This window comes from Paralichthys olivaceus, chromosome 12, assembly GCF_024713975.1.
Source record: "Paralichthys olivaceus isolate ysfri-2021 chromosome 12, ASM2471397v2, whole genome shotgun sequence".
Classification (NCBI taxonomy): Eukaryota; Metazoa; Chordata; class Actinopteri; order Pleuronectiformes; family Paralichthyidae; genus Paralichthys; species Paralichthys olivaceus.
In genome coordinates this window covers 4,080,181-4,107,542 of record NC_091104.1, presented here as the reverse complement: position 1 = coordinate 4,107,542, position 27,362 = coordinate 4,080,181, and the positions used below count along the sequence as shown (strand labels likewise).

Here is a 27,362-nt window from a genome sequence, read left to right as displayed (position 1 = left end):
ATCAAAACAGAGGCTGACGCAGGGAGACGCCGCCGAGACGGAAATCACATGTCCGACGGGAAGCTCTTTTCTCAGCGTTGGCTCCGTCTCTCATTATTTTCAAAGCAGAGGACGCAGCATCGCGTGTTCCTGACAGCATTGGGAGCTTAACGCATTTTCCTGCGCTCAATCCGTCGAGCATTAAATATTTAAAATGCGTCGGCTTTTAGCACAAGTGCACCACGCTTCGATTGAGTTTTCAATTGTCACCGAGCAGGAGCCTGAAGCGAAACCGTCCCTGAGCAGCAGCAACTCAGAAGATGCTTTTATCACAGTTTTTAATCCTGCAGCGTTTGAGGACGAACGTCAAAGTGAATAATGTATATTTTAGATGTACCTTAGGACGACAAGCTGGTTTAATAGATTTCCTGATTTGATTCATGAAAGATATGAAATTTAAACTCTTGGCGGCGGATGACTTTCGGTTTTCGCTGGTTTCTCTCCTTCCGAGGACAGAGGACGCTGCCGAAAGGAAACGAGGAAGAAGAGGAAAAGAGGACTAGAGTGACCAGGTAAGACATCGGACAGGAGTGATATATACACAGTGAGTCATCCCACCTGTAGGGGGAGACATGAGCATAACCGAGCGCTTTAAGACGTGCTTCAATATTAACTCTTCATCCATTCATCGCTGTGTTTCTGGTTCTTCTATCTCTTCATCTTCCTTCCTTCTCTGACGCTGTGACGCCTCCATCCCTCCTTCTCCCAGTGTGAACATGCAGAGTCTGAATATCCCACCCCTGACTGCACGCCCCACAGCTTCCTCCCGGCTCTGTCAGCTTGGCGGTGGCGACACGCACGCCACACAGAAAAGGTCATCCCGGATTAGACCTTCTTGAGCTGCCGCGGCGCCTGCAGACGCCCGCTGTGAACTCCCATCGGCCTGCGGGGCTCCTCCGTGACAGCAGGGGGCTTCAGGATCCGCGGGAGGTTCCTCGACACACACCTCCTCCACCCACACACACTCTAACTCCTAGCACCACCTCTGCTGCAGCCCGAGGGAGCGTCAGCACGACTCCTCATGAGAGCGTTACATCACTCGGTGCTCTTGCTTCACTTGTGTTGAGTTTACTGCTGACCTGTATCTCTGAGTAGGTGTTGCTCTGCTTGAAAACATGAGAACCATCTCCAAAATGTCACCAGGAGCAGAAACAGAGAAAAATCCATCATCTTTAAAAGAAAAAACTGTTCTTATGCGACTTGTTCTCGATTTACTGAACCAACTAAACTGATCTGAGATCTGAGGGAGCGACGACATCATCAGCATGAAGAACCGAGACTCGTGAAATAATGTGCAGCCGGGTTAGAATTCAACGCTCTGCTCTTTGTTGTGGCTTTAATTTCAGGATGGAACTCATTTAATTCCTCTAATGAACAGAACGTTCATACTGTGGGTCCGCTGCACACCGGGGGTTCGATTCCTCGGTGCTGCTTTAATCAGAGCTTGTTTGCTGGAGAGCGTCAGAATGAGGGAAAAACTAATGTGAAAGCGGGAGCAGAGCATTTTGTCTAGTAACTATGACGAGACTGATATCGTCTCAGTGTGAACACGTTTCCATTCACTTGAAAAATAAAAACACATCAACGTCGATCACGGTGAAGAGAATTGTGAAGCTTGAACAGAAATTCGATCCAGTTTACTGAAAAAGTCTTTTTAACTTTTCATTTCAGTTTCATGGAAAATAACTTTTGTTGTTTTTGTTTTTAAATGATTAGAAACTCCCTCTTTTCCCACGAGACTCCTCCTCCATAATAATAAATCACCGCCTGTTTTGATCGATTTGATCAATTAACGCAATTAATACGATAATAATAAGTTATTTATCAAATACTTTGCGCTTACTTCAGCCATCAGACGCAGCAACAGTCTGTAAACACCCCATAATAACCTCCGCTATTTTCTTTCCCGCCTCTGACACTCTGTCCTCCGTCAGCTTCCATTCTTTTTTTCCAACCTGCTAATTCTGGAGAAGCGGCAACAAAAACGTCAATTTAGCAAAGAGGCGAAGAGAGACTCCACTTTAGTGACTGCAAATTTTACGTGCCATTGATTTCCTCTCAGCTCGTGTCCCCCGCTCGCTGCCGTTTAAAAGACAGCAACAGAAAACTCCACTCGGCCGATCTCCTCCAATCCATCGCTGACCGGCGGCGAGATGCCGGAGGACGAGAGACGCCTGAACTGAGACGCCGTATTGAACGAGTGATACAGAACACAACGCAGCTTTCAGCCTGAGGGAGAAGACGGACGGACACCAGCAGGAGGGAGAACGCACAAAGACAAAGTGCTGCAGGTTCAACACTGGATGTCTCACTGAGACATGTGGGGTCAACATTTGTCTTTTATTAAATAAAGACATTTCAGCTAAATTAAAAACTAGAATGGCTCAAAATATTCAATCGATCTGCACCAAACTGCAAACACAGATATTCAGATCTGGGATCTCACAACGATAAAGAAAGTTTAAAAATAAATCCCACATCTGCTCCTTCGTCCTGATCCTGGAGTTCTTTCTCGTTGAGTGGAAATCTAATGAATAAGAAACATTACATTTTCTTAGCAGCTTAGTTTGTCCACTCAACAACCTTTTCTGTCAGTCCGTCCCAGGAGGGTCCTCACACCTCGAGGTCCTTCGCAGCCTGTCGGACATTTTTCCAGGATGTGATTTAACTTCACACGGGAGCCATGGGAAATATCGTGACGGGCTGGTGGTTGATTTGAAAGAACTTAAAACGCTGTGAAACAGTTTCACTACTGTTCTTAATCTGTGCTGAAGGTGTATAAAGGATGGAGAGGAGAGGATGGAAGCTTTCAGCCTCGCAATGAAACACAAAAGTATAAAGAACAAGAATCAAATGTGGAAAGAAATCACTCCATGACGTACCAGCAGACATTTCATTGGTCGTTGCTAAATGAAACCTTCAAGTGTTTAAATCTACAGACTCCTTTTTCAAACCTCAGCAGTTTGTGTCTCCGAGTCTTTGTGTCGGTGGTGATGTTGTTCCAGACAAGAATAAACTGAGGGAGGTGTGGGATCAGTTTTTCTGGCATGAAGAGTGAGAAGATGTTGAACACTCAGCTGCTGGCAGTTTAAAAAAAAAGTGGTTTTACTATTATTACAACTCAAAGACACAAACACAGTGTACGTGCACACACACACACACACACACGCAATGTTTGTGTGGGTTCACGTGCGTGTGAGGTGTGATTTCCACAAACAAAATAAAAAAAAACACGCCCACTTGTGAGCAGATTAAACAGTCGAACATGAAAAACTGAGAAATGTTCCAGTCCAACATTATCACTTGTTGTCCCCCCCCCCCCGCCCCACACACACACACACACACACACACATTCAGAGGATGAGGTCTAATTAATTCAGCAGGAAACCAAGTGGAAAATCACCTCTAATGGACTCGAGGCCATATTGATATAACTCCTCGGTATCTGACGGGTGAAAATAGCCGTGAAAATGACTCTGAACCGACTTGATCTCATTACAGAAAATCACCCAGAAATCTAAAAGGGCAGAATTATCCAGATGCAGTATTTTGCTCCTCAGACCAATTAGACACCAGAGTTAATTAGGATTTACACAAAAAAGAAAAAAAAGAAAACACCTGGTTACTGTGCCAGAGTCAAAAAAATCCATTCTGAGGCCAAACAGCTGAAGAATCATTTTTCCATCTCCCGCATCTGAAACCATCAATATCAGCTTCTGTTGTTTGGCCTGAAGAACCGGGATCACGCTCATTATCCTCTGTTAGCAGATACTTGTACACGTGTACACAAGCTCGGAGACATCAGGGACGTGACTTTCAAATATTACAGAAGAAGCCGACTGGAAATGAATCATTTTCTCTCCACGTTCAGAAACTACGATCGATCGTCTACAAAGCTGTGACCTATCAATTATCAATCCACGAGCTCAATCACTGCTCGTTACAATGAACGCCTGCATCAAATGGATCGACGCTCGAGGTACCTTGGATTAACTGCAAAGTTTAAATATGTGTGTTTTACTTTCTCTGTTGCTCCCACATCCAGAGATGCATGTCAGTAGCGGTGCGTTCACGTGACCTTCACATGTTTAACCCAGTCGATGGTTTGTCGATGTGTGGGAACATTTTGGTTTTCTGGTTAAATGTACTGACGACAAAACCCACGACACGCGCCTGAAGCGTCATCGCCAGAATTTGTCCGGCACATACGACCAGAGTTTGGTTCACAGACACTGACCCCCCCCCTCTGTGTCTCCTTCCTGCAGGCTCGAGCTATCGTCCATAAAGTTTTTACCATCCACGCAGACAGTCAGACGTCATAGTTTAAGCTGTTTCTCCTCGTGAGCGACATCGACGCAGTTCTTTATGTAAAACTTCAAATATTTGATGAGAAAATGAGGAAACAGGATTTTGTGATGATACAGGAATTACATCAACAACACAATGTCTGTAAATCGAGCTCACAGAGCTCGAGCACCGTCCCGAATACAAACATACCTCATCTACGTTCTCGAAGGCGTTGATGATGTCGTAGGGCAGACAGGACAGCAGGTCGATGACGAACCACGTCTTCAGGTAGTTCATGCGGATGAGCTTGGGATCAGAGATGACTTCTCCGCCGGGCCCCACGAAGGTGGTGTGGAAGTTGAGGACGATGTCCACCAAGAAGATGACGTCCACCACGCTGTCCAGCACCAGCCACACGATGTTGTTCTGCTTGGTCTTGAAGGAGACGTTGTAGGGCACCATGATGGCCGTGTAGAAGGTGAGGATGAGGATGACCCAGTCCCAGGTGGTCTTGAAGGTGCAGTAGTGAAGGATTATGTGCGGCGGCGTCTTCGGGGCCTCCTGCTTGTACTGAGGAAGGATGTCGGAGTTGAGCTGCAGAACCTGGAGACGGGACACAGCGTTAACGTCACTCGCTTCTCATTAAGGTGACCAGCAGTTCCACAGAATCTCAAAGGTTAAAAACACACAATGCAACATCGTCCAAATTAAAACACGTCACTCTGAGATGACCTGTTCACGCTCATTATAAATAACATGCGTGATCTGTCTCTCGGTGTTTTGCCTCCTCGCTACATCCTGTAACTGTGTGCGACACTATTTGCCGCATGCTTGTGAATCGTCCACACCACTGAGGCCGCTCCCTCCTCCCTCCTCCCTCCTCCGCACCTTTAAACCTCGCTGTGACACTTTGACTGATACGCAGACTCCTCCCTCGATTCCTGCGTCCGAACTCAAACTGATTCTGATCCGAGATGAAACGTCGCACTTTAAACCTTCATGAATAAAACAGGTGTGAGGCGGAGGCTCCTGCAGGACAAGACACGAGTCTCCGTCTCCCCACCCCACAAATCCATTTTCTAGATTTCGAGCATCGGTCACAATCATTCAGAGTGCCCACAGCGCCCTGTCTCTCTACCCAGCATGCAATTTTAATGGCACCTGCAGTCCACGGAGGGGAGAGAGGATCGCTCGCTGTGTCGAAACAGCTGCAGATCCTGGGGAGCGAGTGTGTGTGGAGGCGGGGGTGCGGAGCAGAGAGTTGCTGTATTATCTAGGGTTAGGGTAATGAAAGGCCTTTTTAAACGAAACCTCAACAGCAGGAGCTAGTTTCATGACGCCGAGAAGCAGCAAGGGATCATGGGAGGTGTTGTCTTCACTTAGTGTGGCAATAAAAAGAGTGAGTGTGTGTGTGTGTGTGTGTGTGTGTACTTCTGCTCACCTCTGCCAGTCTGGACTGTTTGTGGCTGACCTCGTGTTTGCTGATGGGCGCCAGCTGCTGCAGCGTGTTGCGGTTGTTGGTGAGCGCCCGCGTCAGCCGCGCAAACTTGGTCCATCCTGCAAAGATCAGACCTGAATCAGGGACCAGGTCACATAAAGCGGTTCATATTAACAGTGCGTCGGACATAACGTGAACGCAGCAGGAGCCCGGAAACGCTAAGCGCCAAGCATCCTCGAACGCGAATGAATAAATCCACCAGCCGCAGGGTTCGTGCTCTGCAGACGTCCGGCGAGCTGCGACCTCTACGAGGAGGCCGAAGGACGAATCCTCCTTCGGGAGAGCAACAGCACAGAAATCCCTGAGAACTCAGCGTATTTTAATAAATGTGAGGAAAACCAGAGTTTAGTGGGAATTGTACTTTTTCTGACCATGTCTCAGTGTGTTTACACTCTTCACCACTTGCATACTAATGATTCACACAGTTCCAGTGAGTCGCTCTCTGGGAGTTTTCTGTTTCAGCTTCACATGAGGTCGAGCACAGAGCTGAGACGATTCTGAAAAGATGAATATTTAATAACAAACATCACGATCGAACGTTAATGAATTATTATTCACAGACTGAAATCACGTGACGCAGCTCAGCCAGATAAAGACGGACGCCTCGTCTCCACTTCCTGCCGCTGAAGCCAAAATGTCTGCCGGATACGAACGCCGCCATCTTGAACCATGTGACGTAATTTGGAGTCTTCGCTGGTTTTTATGACCCAGACTGCAGCCAGCCAGCAGGGGGCGATCAAGTTTTTTGACTAATGAAATCAACTTTAAATGACTGAGGCTCATATTTTCCTTCTCATTGCCATCGATGAATAAACTCTGTTAAACTGTTAAACCTTTGTTTTGAAAGAGTTATGAATTTAGTTTATCTTCTTGTGCTGCCTTGTTCTTCATCTCCGTTATTACTGTTACCATTATCATTTAAGTACTTACTTATTTAAAGGTATTTAACCTCACTTTCTTTTTGTGTAGCACTTTTCAACATAAAGTATAAATCGTTATTATTTTCATTTTTATTAAAACGCTCCATGAGAAGTGGCCGTGCTGTAATTCTTTCCTGCTGTTGGTTCCGAACCCTCGTCGTATTAAAACCTTTAATGCCGAGGATGAAACCCGAGCGTTCCTGTGTTTCAGTGAGTAAATCACAGTAAATAAAAACGCTGCTGTCCAGCGTCGTGGTCTGAGCACGCTGCTGCCGCCGTTGCTGAATGGGACTGAACGTGGTCCGCGGGCCGGGCGCTCCGACTGCTCTGCTCTAAAAATAAAATCAAATGTTTGAAAGGGCAGAGAGAGGCACAGCACACGGCCGTCACACATCGTGATCGACCCGACCTCTTTGAAGGGACCATTATGAATAAAACGTGGACTTTGAAAGAGCTTTTAACCCTCGGGCCGCCTGGAACCCCCCCCACCCCCACCCCTCCCCCCGCCTGCCCGGGCCCTTTCATTCTCCGTTCAAATGGAGGCAAATTCAACTCCTGACTCTTGCACCACGGCTCCGAGACCGACGCTGGATGATTATCTCCAGAACACACACGTCTGTTCGGGGGTTTCCTCCGAGCGCTCTCCTCGAGGACACCGCTGCAGTGGCTGCTGGGTAACTTATTGTGCGTCTTGATCTTCGGAGTCTTTCGTGTGATTTTCTATGTGTAACACTGACAGTGTGCAGCCACACATAACAAGCTGGAGGGGGGGTTTGTTTGTTTTTTTTTCTCTACTTCCTTCCCGGAGGAAAAGTGCTGCGCTCGAGCTTCTGCAACTCACAGTGGAGTTTGTATCGCAAACAGCCCAGAGTCACGAGGGCCCCAGAGATCCACTGTCAGTTAACTCGCTCCAGCACTGACGCACTTCGAAAGATAAACACGGCGGCGAGAACTGATACCACTGACTTTACTGAACGCCTGTAGTTACCATGGTCACTTCATGTCGTGGGTAGTTTTTGTTTTTTTTAAACGTGAGTAAACTCCTTTCCTTTCTTTTCCTCTGGTGCATCACGTGCGACGCGAGCGCGTTCATCCGTGCGTCGCATTTCCATCGCAGCCAATCAGAGCCCATTCAAACATTAGCAATTTGATGACAGTGCGAAAAGTCATGATTGACGACTGACAATGACTCATCAATTCACTGCAAGGGCTCCAAATGACTTCAAAAATACAAGATGGCGAATCTGGAGCTTAACGTTTGTGCAGCAGGGGAAGTGGAGACGCGTCTTTATTTACCGTCCACGAGGAGCGAGGAGGTCGTGGCCCCTCCGGGGGCTTTTACTTCTTATGTGTGGGATTATTCCTTTTACTTAAGCAAAGGTTTGAGTGCTTCTTCTATACCGGCCATACACTGGTTGCATAATTCACTCTACAGCACGCATGCATTATACAGGAGTACAATGCCCCACTGTGTTCAGGAATAATAATAAAACCACTTTCATCATGAGGTAAAATGGAGGAATTTGTCTCTGTGGCACTCGTGTGAATACGTGCTGACAGTTTACAGAGCGGCGCCGCACAAGCTGACACACGAGGAGCAGAAGGAGCTGGAGCAGAGGCTGCAGGACGAGTCGATGAGAGGCCCCTCCCTCCACGGTTAATAACAATGCTCCTGCTGCCGCTCCCCTCAAGAATGCATCGCTGCGTGTTTATCAGACTGGAGCACAAAGGAAGTTAAAAAAATAAATAAATAAATAAATAAAATGGCTGAGCTAAAAATAACAGGAGGAGAAGAACTGGTTCCAGCACAGGGAAGTCTGGACGGAGATTTTCATCTGCAGTTCGACTCCGAGGAAGAACTGAAGAAGACGTGGGTTTGTCCTGGAGTCAACAGACGGACAAACGTAGGACAACTTGATTGTGTGTGTGTGTGTGTGTGTGTGTGTGTGTGTGTGTTGTTATCACATGGACGCAGATGTTTGGTTGAATTAACTCCAGAGCTTCATTAACAAAATGCTGATTTACTGTCTTCAGTTCACACGTTTCATTATTGACGACTGGAACCGTCACATCCTTCAACCACCACTGGATTTCTGTGGACGCTGATTATTTGTGAGCTGATATTCTCGGTGTTCTTTGTGAGCTCGACCGCACGTTGACAATCTTCATGTTCATGTTTCATCCTGACGAATAATTTACATGAAGTCCACCTCAAGTCGGAAAGTTGGCTCTAAATAGAAGTTTTGACTTTTGCACATTTCTCTCTCACAAGTTTTAAACCTTCCCAGGATCTAAAATACTCTTTAAAATCCTCCTGTTGAATGTGAACAAGTGTGAATCATTCTCTGCGATCGCCTGACGACACACGTCACTCTCACGTGAAGAGGAGGAGGATTTGGTGAAAAGTAAAAAACAGGAGGGTTTGAGGATCAGCAGACGAGCGTCTCTTCTCTCACTGGGCTGACGCTGACGTGCTGTGGCGTGCTGAGCCGTCGGAGCAGCCGGGGACGGAGCCCAGAGCGAGTTTAGGTCGGCGGCGCGAGCGAACTCAGCTGCCACGCCGGGGCCCGCAGCGACGAATCTCTCTCCCTCCTCACAAATGGCCTCTCAGAGGCGTCTACTCAGCGGGAGGGGGGGTACTGTACTGGAACACGCTGTAGTGTACTGACGGGGCCTCGCCTGGCTGCACAGCGTCAGTCAAACCCCCCCCCCCCAATAACAAAGTGCACCCTTGTTGCCAGGGTGATTCTGTTTTAATGAAGTCGGGCCGATCTATGTGAATATCTCTACAGTGAGAAGACGTCTGCTTAATGGTGCAGTTAACTTTCAGTTTTCCGAAGCACAGCGAGTGACTCAGAGGCCACACGGGAAAAAGAAACAGCTGAAATGAACAGTTTCAAGACGACGGCTCCTGAATCTGTCACAAACATCCCAGAATCCCTTTGTTTTCAGAGGAGGAGGAACTGTGTCACTGTCAAACTCAAAGAATCGGAGCCGAGCAAGGAAATGAACTGAGTCGTTATCGGCTCCACGCAGGAGTTCGTGTTTTCTGAGGTTTGGAGTGGATGACGCAACATTAGGGCGACTTTAATGACGAACATGTTCGGTGGAAGTTTTCATTGCTGCTCATTTCCTTAATTTTCTTTATTCTCCTGGTTTATGACTTTTCTTTTATGCATTTCTCAAAAACAAGGAACAGATTGTTCAGTCCGACACGTGAGAAAAATCCATTCTAGATATTTGACCGATTATTTAAACACTTTTCAAACTCAAACAGTCTGAAGACAAATCTGAGGTTTGTCTCGTTGCAGCAGCTTCAGACGTCGACACGCTGATGTGACAATATGACTTCCTGTCGAGCACTGACTGAAGTTCAACCTTTGTTCTTCATGTGTCGCTGGTGAACGAATAAACACGACAACTGTGGGCAGGTCTGTGGGGGGGGGGGCATCCATCACGACATGTGTGTGTGCACGTGTTTGCATGTGTGTGTGTTTGTGGGTGGGGGGGGCAGTAGGGTGGGGGAGATCCTTGTCAAAGGGCAAACACGCCCACTCAGCAACGCCAAGAGCGTCTCCCGTGGCAGGAGGCTGACACTGTGCATCAGTCAGGGAGCAGAGGACGCCGCCGCCGCCGCCGCCACCCACATTTCCCATGATCCCCGGCAACCTCCTCAAACACAACCCGACAGCTTGACACGTTCCCGCAGAACCTGACTCGTTCTCATCTGTCCGCAAAAAGACATTTGCAGGAAAGGTGTCGAGAGACTGGGACAGAAAGGACAGAAGGAGATGAAGGAGTGAAGGAGTGAAGGAGAAGGAGGAAGAGAAACGAAAGGAGAAAATAATGGAAACAAAGGAAAAATAAAGGAGAGGACATGAAGCTGGAAGAAGTGAGAGGGAGAGAGAGGAGGACGGAATAGAATAAAAACAACAAGTAGAAGACAAACGTGGAGGAGGAGAATCTGTGACAAGAAACATAGAAGAAGGATGAAAAGGTGAAGAAGAGAGAGAGAGGCTGGAGGAGGAGGAGGAGGAAACAGGATCTGTTGTCTCACATCCACACTGAGGCATCGAGCCATGAACTCATCATGTTCACGGCTTCTGTCACCGCATCGCCTCGGCTTCTCTTTACCGCCCAATTAAAAACAGGTAAAAATAATCCTCCTCACTTCCTCCACACGTCTCCTCCACAATAAAAACAAATCTCTGAGAATAACCCTGACAGGAAGCCGCACCCGTCCGAGGAACACACTCACCTTTGGTGGTCTCGTCTTCGATCGGCTGCTTGAAGAGGGTGATGTCCTTGAAGGTGCAGAGGAACAGAACCACCTTGTCGTTCTCGTTCCTGATGGGAGCCACTTGCATGTAGAACCACACTGGACTTCCTGCAAAGACGTCACGAATAAGAACTCTTTAGAACCCGGTCGACTGAGGCAGAATCTGAAGTCGTATCTCACGTGCGTCCTGATATTTTCGATTCATTTTGTTGTTTTTTTTTTTTTTTGAGGTCACAATATTTGAGATGTGGAAATGGAGCAGTCACAGCTCTTTGCTGATCAGCTCCGAACGGTTTTATTCAACCTCCCATTCATCCTGGTGAGGAACCAGTTAATGATGAGGTCATCACGGGGAACTCACCGTTCTTCCTCCGACACTTTCGGGAGACTCATCATCCGTCTCATTTATATCCCTCCTCTGTTCGAGCCCCGTCCTCCTGATTTCTCTGCAAATTTGTGCCATTTTAAAATTGATCTTTTCGGTTCTCGCCGTTTTTCTCGTCTTGCGTTTCGCTCGTCAGAGACATTGGACGTTTAACCGGGACTATTTGTCCATTCTGCTCCGTCACAGGGGACAGAAGCAGCCGTACCGACTCCATGTCTTTATTTAGATTAAGTTGTTAAACATTTTAAAACGTTCCTACGAACGCTGCGCGGGAAGTTATCTGTGGTTGAAACTGCTCGTCTCAACACATGACGTCATTCTCCCACATGACTAATGATCGGCTGATCTGTAAGTGATGTCATTGTTTGCAAAGCTTTATCCATAACTTCACTGTATGACGTCATGATGACATCATTTTCTACCATATGACCTTATATTACTTTACGCTCCATCGTGAGGTTTGCATGATGTCATTTTCTGACTTCTTCATGATGTAATAATAATAATACAGAGTAGAGAAAATATTTAAACTGTTTGTTAATTGTGAAAATATCTTTTTTTAGCAGGACCTTTGATCCATCAGCTCCAAAAGTTACACACAACTTCTCACGATGTCTTCACCCGTCCGTCAACACTGAGATTTTCTTTCTCTGTATCCGTCTCAGCGCTGGAGACGCCTGCTCCTTTTTCAAATCTTACCGAACATCTCACAAATATCTAAACACAGTCATTAATCAAACATTTGTTCTGGACGAGAGCGACAGTGAGACGACGCTCGTGTGTTTTTAATCTTTTTTCTGAAAAAACGGTGCCGCTCGAAGCCGCAGAGGGATAAAATACAAAAGATCCTGTGGACCAATCACAAGTGTTCACACCTGACATCACAATGTGTCTCCACACGCGTGATCAGATCTCACTCCCTCGCTCTGTATGCAAATAAACACGTCGCCGCATCATGTATGTTCACAGAAAACAAACGTGAGGCTGCCAGTCGAGCTATGACAGACGTGTGTGTGTGTGTGTGTGTGTGTGTGTGTACCTATAGGTCCACACACACACACATATATGCACGACAATAGAAACGCCCCGTACTGTTTTAAAAAAGACAGAAGACGGATGAAGAGACACTCACTGTTCTTCCTGTAGAGCAGGACTTCGAAGCAGTTGGACTCGTAGTTGTCGAACGTCTGCCGGACTTTGTCGATGGTCTTCTTGTCCGTCAGCTCTCCGTACATAAAACTGGAAGAGGAGACGAGCGGCGTGAGAGACAGACAGACGCCGTCGATCCTGACCCGACTATTTAACCTTTGACCCCCCCTCGCTCTAGTACAGCACACTTGTTGTCTTACCGTATCGTGGCCGTTAAGTTTTACGTTTTGCTTCTGACAGAGTGAACTGAAGCGGCTGCAGAATGAACCGAGCTCAGACGGATCGGGGATCGGTCTTTGATCGGTGCAGCCTGCACTTCCTGGCACGGTCGTAAGTATTCCTTAAAAGGGCCGAGGACGTTTTGATCTCCGCTCATATATAATCACTCTGAGAGATTAGTTTCTTTCTCCACAGCCGCAGTGCGTTTCGTCTTCGTGCGGTACGGGGCCAATACTGTGTTATTTATGTGCTGGGCATCGTTGTGAAACTATCTCGGTCCAAAAGGAGGAAACACAGACGAGCATTCAGCGACAACTCAGGAGAACTCTGCTCCTGGATGTGTTGATGTGATTCTCTCTGCTCTTCTGATGTGACAGATCTGAAAACGCTTGTCATGCTTTATCTGTACACACTGTTTTTTTATATCCTGAGAGGGGGGGTGTGTGTATTTATATGGTAAGCGAGGCGTTTCGTTTTTTTTAAAAGTCTTAGTTTCCTGTGGGTTGTCTCCGGGTTTGGTTTTTCAGCTGCCTCATGATCGACAGCTAAGACCGACTCGTGATTGGCTGAGCACGTGTATCAGCGGGACCTCGATGCCGCAGCCCCACCCCCTGGTCGCCACATCACGGACTCTGACTCCACATGAAATCAAAGGCACACGACGGCAGCGGAGACGCGTCGTCCATCTTCATTGACAGTCAGTGGTTGTGAAACATCAGAGGGAGATTCATGACCTGAATCACTGACGTTAAAGTTTTTCCTCCTGTCCGAGCTCTCACCGGGTTCTTCCGTCCTCCCAGCGTCACGTCTCAGCAGCTTGTCGGTGTAACTCAGCCCAGACCAGCAGGGGGTGGACTCCTTGATCTCAGTGCCACTATTCTCACAAAGCTCGCCCCCCCCCCACGGTCAGGTCTGAACGGTGCCCGAGGAGAGGAGTCATCCTTTGGAGTCAAATTATAAAAGGCCTTGACTGACAGGCGAGCGGGGCGCTGTCCTCAGGCTGGAGCGGGCAGATCTTCCCTGTTCATTTCAGAGCCTCGCAGGGCAGCGAGTCGTCCCCACCCCCGACCGCCGACTCCCTCTGTCAGGGCAGGAGGGTTTTTTTGGCGACTCTGCCGATGTCCACACTCCTGCTGTAAACGAGGGTGGGCTCGTGTGAACATCTCGGGCCGTGTGGTCTGAATGATCGCTTCGCCAGCGAGAAGCAGAGACGCACGAAAAAAGGTCACTTTTTAATCTCTCTCTCCCGTTTCACGTTTTAATAATGGATGAAAGTGAATGAAAAAGGGCGTACGCAGTGATTTCTGCAGGATAGATGGGGCACTTTGAAAAAAGGACATGGTTTCAGTTTGGAAAACAACGACTCTTGGTTGCTCTTGTGTGGTTTTAAAGACGATATATGTTGTTTTTCATAAGTTCCACTTTGACTGGAACGTTTCCACCTTTAAAAACACACGGAGGAGCTGAATAACACATACAAATGATATAAAGAGGAAATATGTGAGAGAAGCTTCAGTAAACTCACTGGATTCAACACAGACTTGGACACACATGTATTTAACGTCCGAGCAGGACAACGACGAGTTTCACCTGCATGTGCTGCTCTTCTGCATGACCTCAGCCCTGTGGAAGCCAGACAACTTGCAGAATCCGTCATTGCTGTAAACTACGGGCCACTCCACGATCTGGGCGTTTCCCAGGAGGAAGCTGGTCTCTGGTGGACGGAGAGGACAGAGAGAGCGTCAGCGTCAGAAATGAAGAGACAGATAAAAGGCCGCGGAGCTTCTTGGTGTCGGGGAACAAAGCAAAGCGTGGTTTGCACTCGGTTACACTCAGGACTCGGTAATGATGCAATACAGAGAGAGAGAGAAAAGAGATGAAACACTGAAGAACTTTGCAGAATGAAACTTTGGGGAAATTCCAACAATAAACGACAAAAGTAAGAGGAGGATGGATTACAGCAGGAAACTAGAACGACACCGAGAAGAACTCAAACCTCCACCAAGACCCAACATTCATCAAGCTGCAAGATCCATGAGGAGTTTCTCTCCCCGTCCTTCCACCGAGTTTCATGGAGATCTGTTTACTAGTCTCTGCGTAGCCTCATTATCTTATCACACCAGGGCCGCATCCATTCTAGAGCAGTGCTGCTGCTCCTCTTCTTCAGGTGTTTGTCGGACCCAGTGGTGTTAACGAGTCCTTTGAGCTGCGGGTTGTTCCCCTGGGAAGACGTTCACTGATCCTGCTGGAGAACCAACCAACCAACCGCCAAGAAAACCAAAGCAGAGGGATGAAGACACAACCTCCTCGGTGATAAGCAGTCGAGGGCAAACGACAGCCTCCTTCTCTTTATTTAGATCTGCACCAAATATCACAGACTCTTAAATCATTTCTGTCATCGAGATCCACGAATTGTTGAAAAACGTCTGATCTCACAACGTTAAAGAAAGTGGAAAAGAAATCTGCCCTGATCCAGAATGTGATGGAGTCCCCTTAAAATAAGTGACGGAGAAATCGTTCTGATATCATTTGAAAAGCTTCTCCAGCTCCATATTTAAACAGTTTATCCCAAATACAGAACATTTCAGCATATATGAGTTTAAAACCCCTAAAGTAAATGTTGTCTCAGCCACGTTACTGCCGACGATCATCGAAATGTTCAACGTCACCGATTCTCTCTCTCGTCTCAGGAAACCCGGGAATGAAGTCGGCCAAGTGGCTGCAACAACAGCTGACGGGTCAGAATATCTCCCGCTGCAGGAGACGATCAGCACGACGCAGAGTTACGCAGTTTGTAATTAATGAGCTGAAACATCGCTGAAACCACCGTTAATGTCCTGACCAAGTTTTAATGTCCTTCAACAGCTGCCAAAGCTGCTCGTAACTCAGGTGAATCGTTCCTCATCGAGAGAACTTCCTGTTTGCCAAAAAGATTTGTTGGCAGGTAAAACAGGGAAATCTGGAACGAACAGATACTGTAAGAGCAGCATGAAGCGTTTTCCCACAGTGCACTCTGTTCACAGCAGGGAGGGGAAAACACGTGCAACAGCGTTTAAAGGTTTTTTGCGATGAAACACGAACGAACAGTGGAGGTTGTGTCAGCAGCTCTTTTCTGACGATCAGTAAAAATCGTCAAAAGCAGCAACTCCGTTGATTTCACTGCTCCGCGATCTGATGACATAAAGAAACAGTAGCGATAATAAAACGTTCTCGCTGGAGTCGGGGGGAAAAACCCTCTGTTGCATCAGCAACAAACTCCGTCCAACGATCACGTGAAGAAGAGAGAAGCTGCTGATCGAGACGCTTCTACGATATTTCAAAAAAACAACCAGAGGCTCCCAGTGGAGAGTGTTTCATAATGATCCAACACAAATTACACTTCTGATAGTGACAGTAAACATCTGTAAGTTAGCGATCTGCCTCCGTCCATAAAGTTTTTACCGTCCACAGGCTGAAAAGAAGAATAATAAGTTTCCTTTCACTGATTTGAATCCCTGTGACAAATATTCTGTTTCACTCTGAAAAGTCACTTTTAACTGAATTCTCCCTTTGACATCAATATTCTCCTCCAGTGAAACTTCTAAAAGTTTCGGAGCTGGCGGAGTTCCTCTCTTCTTCACAAATCCCAGGAGACTGCAGTGCACTGGAGGGGGGGGGGGGGGGGGGTGAGAGGGCCACACCGTTAACAAACACCAACAACATCATCTTTCTTTCCCTCTCGTTCCAGAACAACACTTCAGCACAGAGAGGAACTTCTCGAATTTATCTCCGTCATGTTTGGAGCCTTTAAGCCGGATGCTAACCGGCGCCTCCTGTGTAACCTTTTCAAAGTAAAGAGCTGACTAAGACTTAACGCAACACTCGCACACTCTCACACCGACAAAAAAAAAAACCAGAATCATCTTGACCTTTTCTACTTCTCCTCTTCCATCATAATCAATTACTCAGAAAAACCGAAGCTGGAACCAACACGGAGCCTCTGATGCAGGAGCTCGGGGCATCATGGGAGTTCAGGTCTCGATCGAAAAACCCACAGGTGAGCCTCTTTTTAGCTGATTCAACAACATGAGACGTTTTATTTTACAAACTCGCTGCTTGTTCCTGCAGGTGTGACCAGATGAAAACCCACAGGGCTGCCGGCTGTGAGAGGAACACACACATTCCGGCCATTTTCACAAAATATAGATTTTATCTGGAGCCACTTTCAGATCTCAGCTCATGCAGATCAAACCAAACACATAACTCAGACTTTATGCATCAAACCGAACGCTGATTATTGCAGTTGAAGCATTTTGTGCAAAACAGCGATTGTTCCGGAGCTTTAAAAAAAAAAAAAAATTTGTCAGCGAATCAACAGAAAAATGATCTGTAACGTTTTACGATTATTCAATGATCATTTCAGTCCCAGTAGAAGCTTCTGTTCTCAATCAAACTGAAAAATCTTTTGGTGTTGAACTCTGAGAAACTGAGATCAGATTTTCTGTTTGCTTCTTTCACTCACTGCTCCGGTTCTTGTCGTTGCTGACCCATCATGCATCTGTGCTCAGGAAATGATTTAACTGTATGTAGACGTCAGACATGTTCTGGTGTCGTGGCTTCACGTGTTCGTCACAATGTGTATTTCCACTTGTGATGGTTTTCTTTATGACGTGACTGGTCTCGATGCAGGTTGTGTCTCAGTCTGTTCACCATTTAAAATCTCATTCATTCATTTGTTCTCATAGTTTCTAGTTTATATATTTATGTATTTTTAGCCAAATCAAACTCATTTCTCTGATTTTAACTTCTCTTCTTTTGCTTCCAGTAACTTTTCAAACTGTTTTAAGATTTTACCGTTGAAGTGCTGGACTCACACCTCAGTACATGTAAGATCTTTTTCCCACCATGCATCTGGACCTGGTTCTCGAAGGCCCTGCTCGTCTCTCTACAGTCCGGCAGAGGACCAGAGGGGACCGGGTGTTAGAGCGCCCCCACTCTGTGGGACAATGTCCCCGAGGAGATGACAAACTTTTAAATCTCTCTTGAAGACACGTTCCTCTCGGTGTGCTCTCTCCATTTTATCTTGCTTTCTGTTCTCATGTTTAATTTCTGTTTGTATTTCCTCTTGTTTGACTTTTTAAATTGTTCATTTCTAACTTGTAGGACTTTGTAACTGTTTTGAAATGTGCTAAATAAATAAATGATTAATATCAGCATTGAATCTGACTGAAGACGTCCTGTTCCACAGACACTGCACCACAGCCTCCTCAGTTAGGCCCCTGAGCTCCAACACATGTCTGGACCAGGACCTTATCTCCAGCCAACCCTCACCCTGACCTTCAATCCGGCCAATTACTCCACTGGCTTTTCTCTCCGGGAGGCGAAGGGAGAGAAATCAATCACACCAGAGGAGGAAGCGCGCATTTCTCAGGCCGGTGCCAAGTCCAGGCGCAGTTTGTGGCGCATGTGGAGGAAACACGAGCAGCTGTGCGCACATTATCAAGATGAATAACTGCGCAGCTGTTCGTAGTTTTCTCACTTTTGACTCCACAACCTGTCTCCCTCCTCCCGACAACACGCAGCTCCTGTGCAGCTCCTGTTACATAATGAAACTAGCGGAGGGTTCGTCTCCATCACGACTCGTCAGGTCCCTAAAAAACACCGACAACAAGCGGAGCATCACCGAGCAGCTCCGGGTTTAAAGGCCGAGCAGCTGCCGGGGCTCGTTCCTCACAAACACACGAGTTAATGACGAGGATGAACTTTTAATATTCAGCCAGTGACGCTGCGTAAAAACCCCCCGAGTCCCCAGTGACACAGAATCATCTAGAGCGGATTTCACCTCGAGGACTCGAACACAGGATGATGCAGTGAGAATAAAACGCTGCGTAAACAGAGACTCCCAAAGAGAAAGACAAAAAAAAAAAAATCTATTATCTTCAAATCAAATCAAAATGTGCGCGTGTCCCAGAGGAAACTGTGGCTGAGATCCGTTTAACGTCACTTATCACGATGGATCTCATCGTGAACACGGAGACTTGGAGAGAGATAACTGCGGGAATAAAAGTGGATTCGTCCTCCGGGGTTAGCGCACAGTGTAATCCCAGCTGAGTGCGGGTCCGAGCCGTGAAGCCGAACCCGAGCCTCGCTCCGCGGACGCACCGGACTCACCGCTCGAACGCCGGACGATGTTCTCCAGGAAAGTGTTCTGCGGTGCAACCAGCCCTCTCTTTCCCCCGGGCATCCTGCTACGGGCGGGCGTAGCTGGGGTCGGTGAGGGTCGGTGTGTGCGCGGCTCGGTGGTCGGTACTGACGCTGGCTCTCAGTCGGACCGATGGAGCAGCTCATTGTAACCGTGCGGTCTGGCGGCTCGGGGCGCACTGAGAGCCACTGAGGCGGCGGCGCTGCGTCCCGCTGCCCGCCCGGGTCTCCAGGACGCATGCGTGTCTGCGGCTGAGGGCTCGGTCCTCAACACAACAGACACGAGATGATCACACACAACTCACGATGCACAACGTTGTGTAGCCTGAGAATTAAATACTGGATATTTTTTCTATTTATATCAAATTTTAATCAATTTTCCTTTTTTTTTTTTCCTCCTGAGAATAATTATCTTTAACATCACACAATAGACCCACACAGTGTTCTAACGTGGTTCATGTTAATGCATGGTTCTCTCATGGTTTCATAGATGTATAATAACTAAACAGTTAATAATAAGTCTTATTGCTTTAATAGTCACTTAAATGAAAACATGAATACTTTCCAATGAGGTCTCTGAAGTGAAGAAGTGAATAATTCAACACAACGATAATAAATTGTCTGTTTTAAATCAGATCATTTTAAAAACAGAGTTACTGAAACTAATGAAGTATTCTCCCGGGTGTTGTTGAACCATGCAGCAGTAAAAACAGTGTCACCCTCTCATTAGCTTGTATGAAGGGTTAATGGGGCCCCTGGGAGCCGGCGGAGCCCACAGAGGAGCAGCTGATCCTCCCGGCAGGGCCACACCACACTTTACTGACTGCAGCGGCTCCGAGCAGCTGAAGTGTGGACTGAACGAAGCTGCAGCTCTAAATAGTCTCGAGCATCGAAGTTGTTTCATTAGCTTTATTACTTCCTGCTGTCGCGTCTGAAGCATTAAAGGCCTCGTGGAGCGGGTCAGGTTTCTGGAACAACTGTTTTATATGAGTGGAGGACTCACAACGAGAAAAACTGTTCTATCACAACTGAAGATGATTCAACTTAACAATAGTGAAAACTACAACGAGTCATCGATAGAGAAATAAACAACGTCTGCACCGAGCTTCATGTTTGAACGTCCCTGACTCTTATCTTCTCCAGTTAATCCACTGATCCTCCGTCAGCTCGTCCGTCAAGATATTACAGCTGCGTGTTGTGTTGTCAGTAAACGTGCAAAGTGCCAAACGCTCCCGCGGGATGCCCTTAATTGGCCCACTTGCATCATGGGGTATCAAACAGGTGACGGCACAGGTGGGACCGCTGCCATCTGCTGCGCCTCTCTTGTGCTCCGTCAATGTCTCTCCTCCTCCTCTCTCTCTCTCTCTCTCTCTCTGAGCACATAAACATATGGAGGCTTATTGAAGCCAAAGTGCTGCTGGGAAAAGTCTCAGTATTCAGTGAATTGGGTTTTTAGATTGATACGGAAAGTTAACGAGCTGCAGTTCCAACAGGAAGTGATGCCGATGATAAACAAGGCCCGAGGCTAACTCAGGAGATTACCCAGAGTTCAGTGCAGGCCTGAAAGCAGCTTGTGTCGTGCAGGAAAGAAAAACGTTTTCTGTGGGAGAGAGAAACTCCGCTGAATTTATATTTGCAGAAAAGGACAGTGGTGAAGTTACGGTCCCTCTGATCCGGACTCCTGCACTGACGATAATTTATTTTATGCTCATTTAATAGTTTTGTGTTTAATAAACCTCCGGTGCTTTCGTGGAGTGAACAGGACGAGTCAGCGTTTGTGTCGGTGTGCGGGCTGCGCCACAGATCTCGAACCGCCGAGTGTCTGTGTGAGGATTTGTGCTGCGTTGAGGCGGAACCACCACAAAGCTCTGTGAACATTTCCAGACATAAAACCGTGAGTTTGAGTTCCTGATCCCAAAGAACATTGAAACCAGAGCAGTCCTGTGCATCGGCTGAGTAAACTCCACCTTCGAGTTTTTGCATCTCGTCGTTAAACTCCGTGTCTCAGACCGACCGCACTGGACAGCGAAGTGTCTCCACAGGGACTTAATGACTGTAATCATTGTAATCACACTGCGTGACTAACCCCCCAATTATGCCCAATCAGCATTCAGCAGGCGGGCATCATTGTCCACGTGGCCACCAGCCTCGGAGCAAACCACACGAGGGCCGATGAGCCTGACAAATGTTTTTCTCCGGAGCGATTATTTGCAAATCATCTCGGCGACACAAAAAAAAAGCTGAGCGGTCGTCACGTCGAGCTCGAGCAGAAACGAGTAAATGGGATGAAATGAGTGAATTTGATCTGGTGGAGATGAAAAGCAGCAGCGGGACGACGCCCCTGCCTCATTTGTGCAGGGGAAGAGGGAAGAGATGGGGGTCGAGGTATCGAACCTCTCCAGCGCAGATCAATGCAATTCCTGCACATCTGGAGGGAGACATAGCTGCATCCCTCCTTATTGATCCAACGACCAATTAGTCCAGCGTCTATCGGGGGCGTCTCTCCCCCACTGGCCTGAGAAAGAAGGGAGGAGATTGAATATCAAAGCTCGGATGCCACGTGCACGTCAGGCTCCTGTCGTCAGGCTCCTGTCGTCCCGCCCCGAGGACGGAGTTTAACGGCCCGAGTTGAGGTTTGTGGAGATCAGAGCTTTAAAAGGATTTTATCCAGACGTGTTTGTGTCAGGGGGACCAGCGGGAGGCCGAATTACTGCGCTGGTCAATAACTAAGGCTCCATTACTCTCAGAGGATAAAGGGTCTTTTCAGGGTCAGACTAACCCACCAGACAAATAACTAACCCCCCCCCCCCCCCAGCAGATCCAGATCAATCTCCGAACCCAAGATCTTGTCCCTCGACACCGGATTCACAATCTGTTGATAAAGATCAGATCTTGATAGATTTGTGGAAACAGGATTTTTCTTTCTCCAGTTTGTTAAAGATGATAAAACAGGACGCCACACACCTTTCAAGATGGATTCAGTATTTCTCTGGAGAGTTGTCGGTCCCTAAAATACGCCAACAAACACAAACACAAGAGTGACGTCATCACTCAGTGGACGTTGTCACATATAAAAAAAACCAAAAAAAAACCGAATAAGCACAAATGTAATTTGTGGGAGATGCACTCCCCCGCTCCTCTGGGCACCATGAGCTGGATCTGGACACAGGAATTGTCTAGAAAACAGAATCACAGGCAATAACGCTGAAGCTTCCTCTAATATAACCTCCGTGTTCTCTGCTCCGTTAGTAAATCCATCTGTGGGACTTCCTGCTCCGCGGCCTCACACTTAATAACAGCGTGGTGTCACCTGGTGGGCGCAGGAACAGCTTGCTGTGGCATTTAGCGAAGCCTCTTCCGCTGCACTTTCACTTTTTGGTTTGGTCTTCTCTTCGTCCTGTGGACGGCGTGGACTCGGATCACTCTTGGCTGCTCCGGCTGCAGTTTGAGTCTCTGACCCGGTCCCGCCCCTCGTCACAGCTGGTTCATTCTGGAGCTTTGGGTTCATCACTCGCTGGTAAAGAGTCTGATCGAAGCCTCAGGGAGCCCGAGGTAAAAACACGAGGCGCGTCAGAGGAAGCAGAAGATCTCTCTCTGAGACATAAATTCTGATTTCACTTGATTGGCTGAAAAATTAAGTAACTGGTGCCTGAAATTCACGATCCCCAGAGGACGAACTTGTATTTTTCTGGTTTTTTCTTCTCGAGCCAACATGTGCAAGAGAATCAAACTGTAACGAGCACATTGAAAGTCACAAATCAAATTGATGCCACCCTGAGGATTGTCGACATCGATTCTGTTTTTCATTTTCCTCAGATTTGCGTTTGACTGCAGGTCGTCTGCCTGTGGAGACGTTAGAGACGAGTACCACGCGAAATAAGACGGAGGCTCGTACAATGAAAAGTGCAGCTGCCTCGAGACAAAACCTTCAGACTTACAGGATTTCCTTTAGTCTGAGATTTCTGTCAAATCCACTGACGAGTGGCGTCGCAGGACTTTGGGTGAGTCACCGTCCTGCCTCGTGTCCCTCAGAGACAAACTGCGGCAGAGTCTTATTTTAAGATAGTGTCCCTTTGTGCAGGTGTCTTCTGTGTTTCTGCTTAAATGAGAGTTGAAGACGATGCAGTGACACAAACTGATGAAGTGATGAACAAAGACGGAGACAGTAAGAATCTCTATTTTTATGTTTGTGTGTCGGTAACGATCGACGCAAACTGCCAACGAACAAATCTCCAGTCTCTGGGAAAAGTTTTTCTGGAGGACGCACGGTGAGTCACCCCGTCACCCGCAGTGGGTTATTAATGGCTTCAGTCTCCATATCAACCGGGGAGGCTAACGTGACGGTAAGACAGGTGCGTCACAGGGAAGTGACGGAGGAGAAGGGAGAGTGCACTTTAAATCTATAAACACTTTAAATCTATAAACACGATGAGACGAGCGGCACGAGGTAACGTTTTTTGCGATATGAGGTTTGGATGACATCGTGATAATCACATGATGAATGAGGATGAAGTCTCTGAGTGCAGCTCGTAAACGTCCCCTCAGGAAAACCACATTTAAATCTTTATTTCATCTGCAACTACGCAAACTCATAAATATCACTTCGGTTCATGTGGAGTCGGAATAATCAGCACAACTTGGGAAATTCCAGGTAAACACTCGGCATCAACCTGCTGACGTCATCGCTCATAAACCAAAATGACGAGATTTCACAATCAGCTCTGAAACAGCAGCTTCAGAAACGATCCTGTCGGAAGTTAAACTGAAACATTTTCCATCTCTCACAAACGTCTCACCCAACTTTTTATTCCGTTCGGACGTTTTCATGATTAAAACACATCCATTCTAAACCATTTATCGAATGAACTTTATGTGTGAAGTGTTTCAGGAACGTGCAGGACATGTGAAGACGTGAAAGACACGTGTTACCGTGCATGAAGGGGACAGAGTCAATTCAATGAGAAGTCAGTTAACATCATTAATCACCGGTCGACACAACCGGAGGAAAACTGACCATCGGCTCCTGAACTCCGGTCGCTGACACAAAAAATCACATCAGACTAAAAAAAACAAGCAGAGATGACGTTTGAGACACGTTTGATATTAAAGATGAAAAATTAAATTCATAATAAATTACGAGAAGTTAGCGACAGCCTCAGCTTTGAAGCTGAACACCTGCGTGCACGGCGCAGGAAGGAGCCAGTGGGTTTATGGGTCAGGAGGTTCTGTGTTCCACCACAGGGGGCGCCAGCGGGGGGGGAGGGGGGGATCCTGGGAATATTTCCGAGGAGTGAAATCCGTCTTTTAAAGGACTTGGTCCTGTCACCTCCGTCAGGGGGAGGGGGAGGGGGAGTTTCTTCACCATCTGACAGTGTTTCTACAGCACGGTGCATCGAGTCGTTAAATATTTATCCGCTCTGTCTCGAAACGGACAAAATGGATGTTTATAGAGTCCTCGGTGGATTTCAGACCTTCCTACTTTCCCAGAATTCCCTTTCCTGTAGACAGGCCGGGCGCCGTCAGAGCATCTGCTGCGTTTACGGAGATCAATTAACACGACAGAGATTTACAGAAACATCGAGCAGATTCAAACTGTCACATTATCATGAAACGAGCCGACGGCCGAGTTGGAAACAATCCGATCCTGAAATATCTCGGCTTCATCAGCGTGATGTCACAAACCGGAAATAACGGATTTCATTTTGTCCTTCAGACAATTTGTCTCAACATCAGGACGAGTGAGACCTGGACAACATCAGAATGTCTTCAGATGAGGAGGAGACGTCACATCGATGAGGGAGCATACAGTCTGGGAACAACTGAGTTATCGAACCACCGTCCTTCTGTTTGGTGGACGACCACTCTGCCCCTGTAACGCACCTCGACAAGTGTGATGACTCAGCAGGTTTTCAGACAAACTGAATGAAGCCTGATAGGAACCTGATGTTTTTAATGTTTCTGCTGCAAAGAGTTTGTGAAAGTTTCCACATCTGTGATCTGACGTCAGGCTGAAGGAGCGACAGCGTGTCATCGACTGCGACGCACAAACTGCGGAGGAGACGAACGACGAGTCGTCACGGCGACGAGACGAACGCTTCAGAAGAGGCTGAAACACGAAGACACAACCTGAGTCTCTGAACGGTTCAAATGAACATGAGCTCGATGAACTTCGAGATGAAAAGTTAAAGCATCAGGAGGATTTAGACGTTTCATGTGTGGACATGGAAGGAACAACGTGCACGCACACGCACGCACACGCACGCACACGCGCACACACACACACACACACAGCGTCATCAATTATAAAGTGGGAGGATTTAAAACATTTCTGTTAAAAGCTTTTATCTCGTTCATGTTTCACTTTGTGTCCGACGATCAAAACTTCTTCGTGGATCTCGTTAACATTAAAGAAGAAACGTCCTCAGAGCTTCGGTGGGAGGAAACATCCCGGAGGCGTGTCCACATCACAGCCGGACGACGTGGGTTCAACTCCCGACTGCGTCTTTTGTTTTTAAATCCAGATTCACAAAAACGGCAAAAGATTCTCCCCGAGGCAAAATATGGGATTAACACGAGATTAATATACATACATTCATTACTGCTCAGGGATTAAAGACAGGAGCAAAACCAGACTGAGAGACAGAGGGAGGGACGGACGGAGGGAAGACGTCAAGGAGAGGAGAGAGACAAATATAACAGAGAGGGGAGATGAAAAACAAAGGTGGAGGAAGCTGCAGAGAGAGAGAGAGAAGGGATGGAGGAGAAGAGAGGAAGAAGGAGGAGGAGGAGAAACATGGTTGAAAGATGAAACAGGAAAAGGAGAGAAGAGAAGAGAACAGGGGGAGGAGAGGAGGGAAGGAAACAAGGACAGAGAAGGAAGAAGAGATGTGAGAAAAAAGAGAGAGAGAGCGAGGGAGAGAGAAAGGGGGGGAGACAGAGAGAGGAAGAGAGACAGAGAGAGGGGGAGAGACATAGGTAGGGAGAGAGAGACAGAGGGAGTTAGGGAGATGGGGAGATGGAGAGACAGAGAGGGGGGGGGGGGGGGGGGAGAGAGACTGAGGGAGGTAGAGAGAGGTAGACCTGGCAGTGACACAGGAAACACAGATGTTTAGTCCTTGAAGGTCACATGAGCAGATGAAGAGGATGATGAAGAGGAAGATGAAGAGGAAGATGAAGAGGAAGATGAAGAGGAAGAGGAAGATGATCCAGAAGAAAGAAGAGAAACTCCTGAAGGATCTGAAGAAGAGATTTTCATCTCAAACTCTTTTCTGGGGTGAGTCGGGCTCCGTCTATGACCTGGTCCCTGTGGGGCGTGAACTTGGCTGACAGCAGAGGGGGGTTGTGGGTAATGTAGTGTGGTGAAGGTTTGTATCAGCGCTGTGTGATGACGACAGGGTTTTTAATGTGCAGGTCTGTGCTGACCTCTAGTGACAGACGGAGGTACTGCTCTCTGCTCTCTTCAAACTTAAGTTAAACCAATTGTTTCAATAAGTTCTCAAACTTTTGTTTGTTTGTGAATGACAATGATGAATAAAGTTTTATTTAAACAAATTATCATTTATATAGAAAGTTACCGTTTGATTCGTTTTAACTCTGTTTTTAATTGTTTTTAATATTTAAGGTATTTTGAGCTTAACTCTGATAAACCTCAGTTAAAAAACATTTTTGCCTTCACGCGTCAGATTAAGTGATTTTTAAAAATAAAACGTCTCGACTGTGAAACAGACACTCACCTGCTCTGAGATCAGTTTGGATCCAGTTCAGCAGAAAGAACACAAACAACCTTCATTCACCACTAATTTAACTTTATTTAACTTTAAATTAAACATTAAATTAACTCTGACTCAACGTGGATTCAAAGTTCATTCAAACTTTCCTCTGTGAGAACAACGTGTCTGAAGTCTGAACACGAGCTCGACGCTCAGTTCCTGATTTACCTGAACAGGTGCTTCCGTGTTGGACTCAACCTCCTGCTCTGATTGGTCAGACAGTGGCCGGAAGTAAGGCGATGAGGGGGCTGCAGCACCTCCTACTGGCAAGGGGCTGTAACTGCAAGGAAATAATAATTATAATAATGATAATAATAATAATAAAAACGAGTTTGCTGTCTGATGTTTCTGATTTTCTAAATCCTTTGTTAATTGTTAATAATCAAACTTCACCACAGTAAAAAATAAAAATCAGTAAAAGTGTGAAACAACGTGTTCTGTTTGTTCAGTTCACATGAGCCCAGATGTTTCTAAAAATATAAAATCCAAATGTTGAAATCACATGATGCATTCAAGGCCCAGCATGTTTTTATTATCAGACCAGTCACGTAATGGTGCCTTCACTGACCTCTGTTCTTCTTGGATTGTAGAGACACCACCACCGAGCAGAGACGTTCAGCTTCTATCTCATCTGGTT

General features: G+C 46.9%; 1 protein-coding gene and 1 long non-coding RNA gene across 3 annotated transcripts in view; one reads left to right on the top strand and one right to left on the bottom strand.

The window, feature by feature from the left end:
* The window catches only part of kcnh5b (potassium voltage-gated channel, subfamily H (eag-related), member 5b), a 78,684-nt gene extending 51,718 nt beyond the window's left edge, over positions 1 to 26,966 (bottom strand). Inside the window, exons 1-6 of one of the 2 annotated variants that reach the window (XM_069535985.1) lie at positions 26,690 to 26,966; positions 14,367 to 14,490; positions 12,541 to 12,647; positions 11,003 to 11,131; positions 5,768 to 5,883; positions 4,537 to 4,929 (exon numbers count right to left, since the gene is read on the bottom strand). In XM_069535985.1, coding sequence (XP_069392086.1) covers positions 4,537 to 4,929; positions 5,768 to 5,883; positions 11,003 to 11,131; positions 12,541 to 12,647; positions 14,367 to 14,389 — 768 coding nt within the window. In that variant the 5' untranslated portion in view covers positions 14,390 to 14,490; positions 26,690 to 26,966. Of the gene's footprint in view, positions 1 to 4,536; positions 4,930 to 5,767; positions 5,884 to 11,002; positions 11,132 to 12,540; positions 12,648 to 14,366; positions 14,491 to 18,926; positions 19,198 to 26,689 lie in introns of those variants that run through there. The other variant, XM_069535984.1, reaches the window with a different exon arrangement.
* On the top strand, positions 16,444 to 18,916 carry LOC138412328 (uncharacterized). Its single transcript, XR_011244769.1, has 3 exons — positions 16,444 to 16,606; positions 16,725 to 16,812; positions 16,884 to 18,916. It is a non-coding gene; the product is annotated as an uncharacterized lncRNA (long non-coding RNA).
* Positions 26,967 to 27,362: the final 396 nt, after the last annotated feature.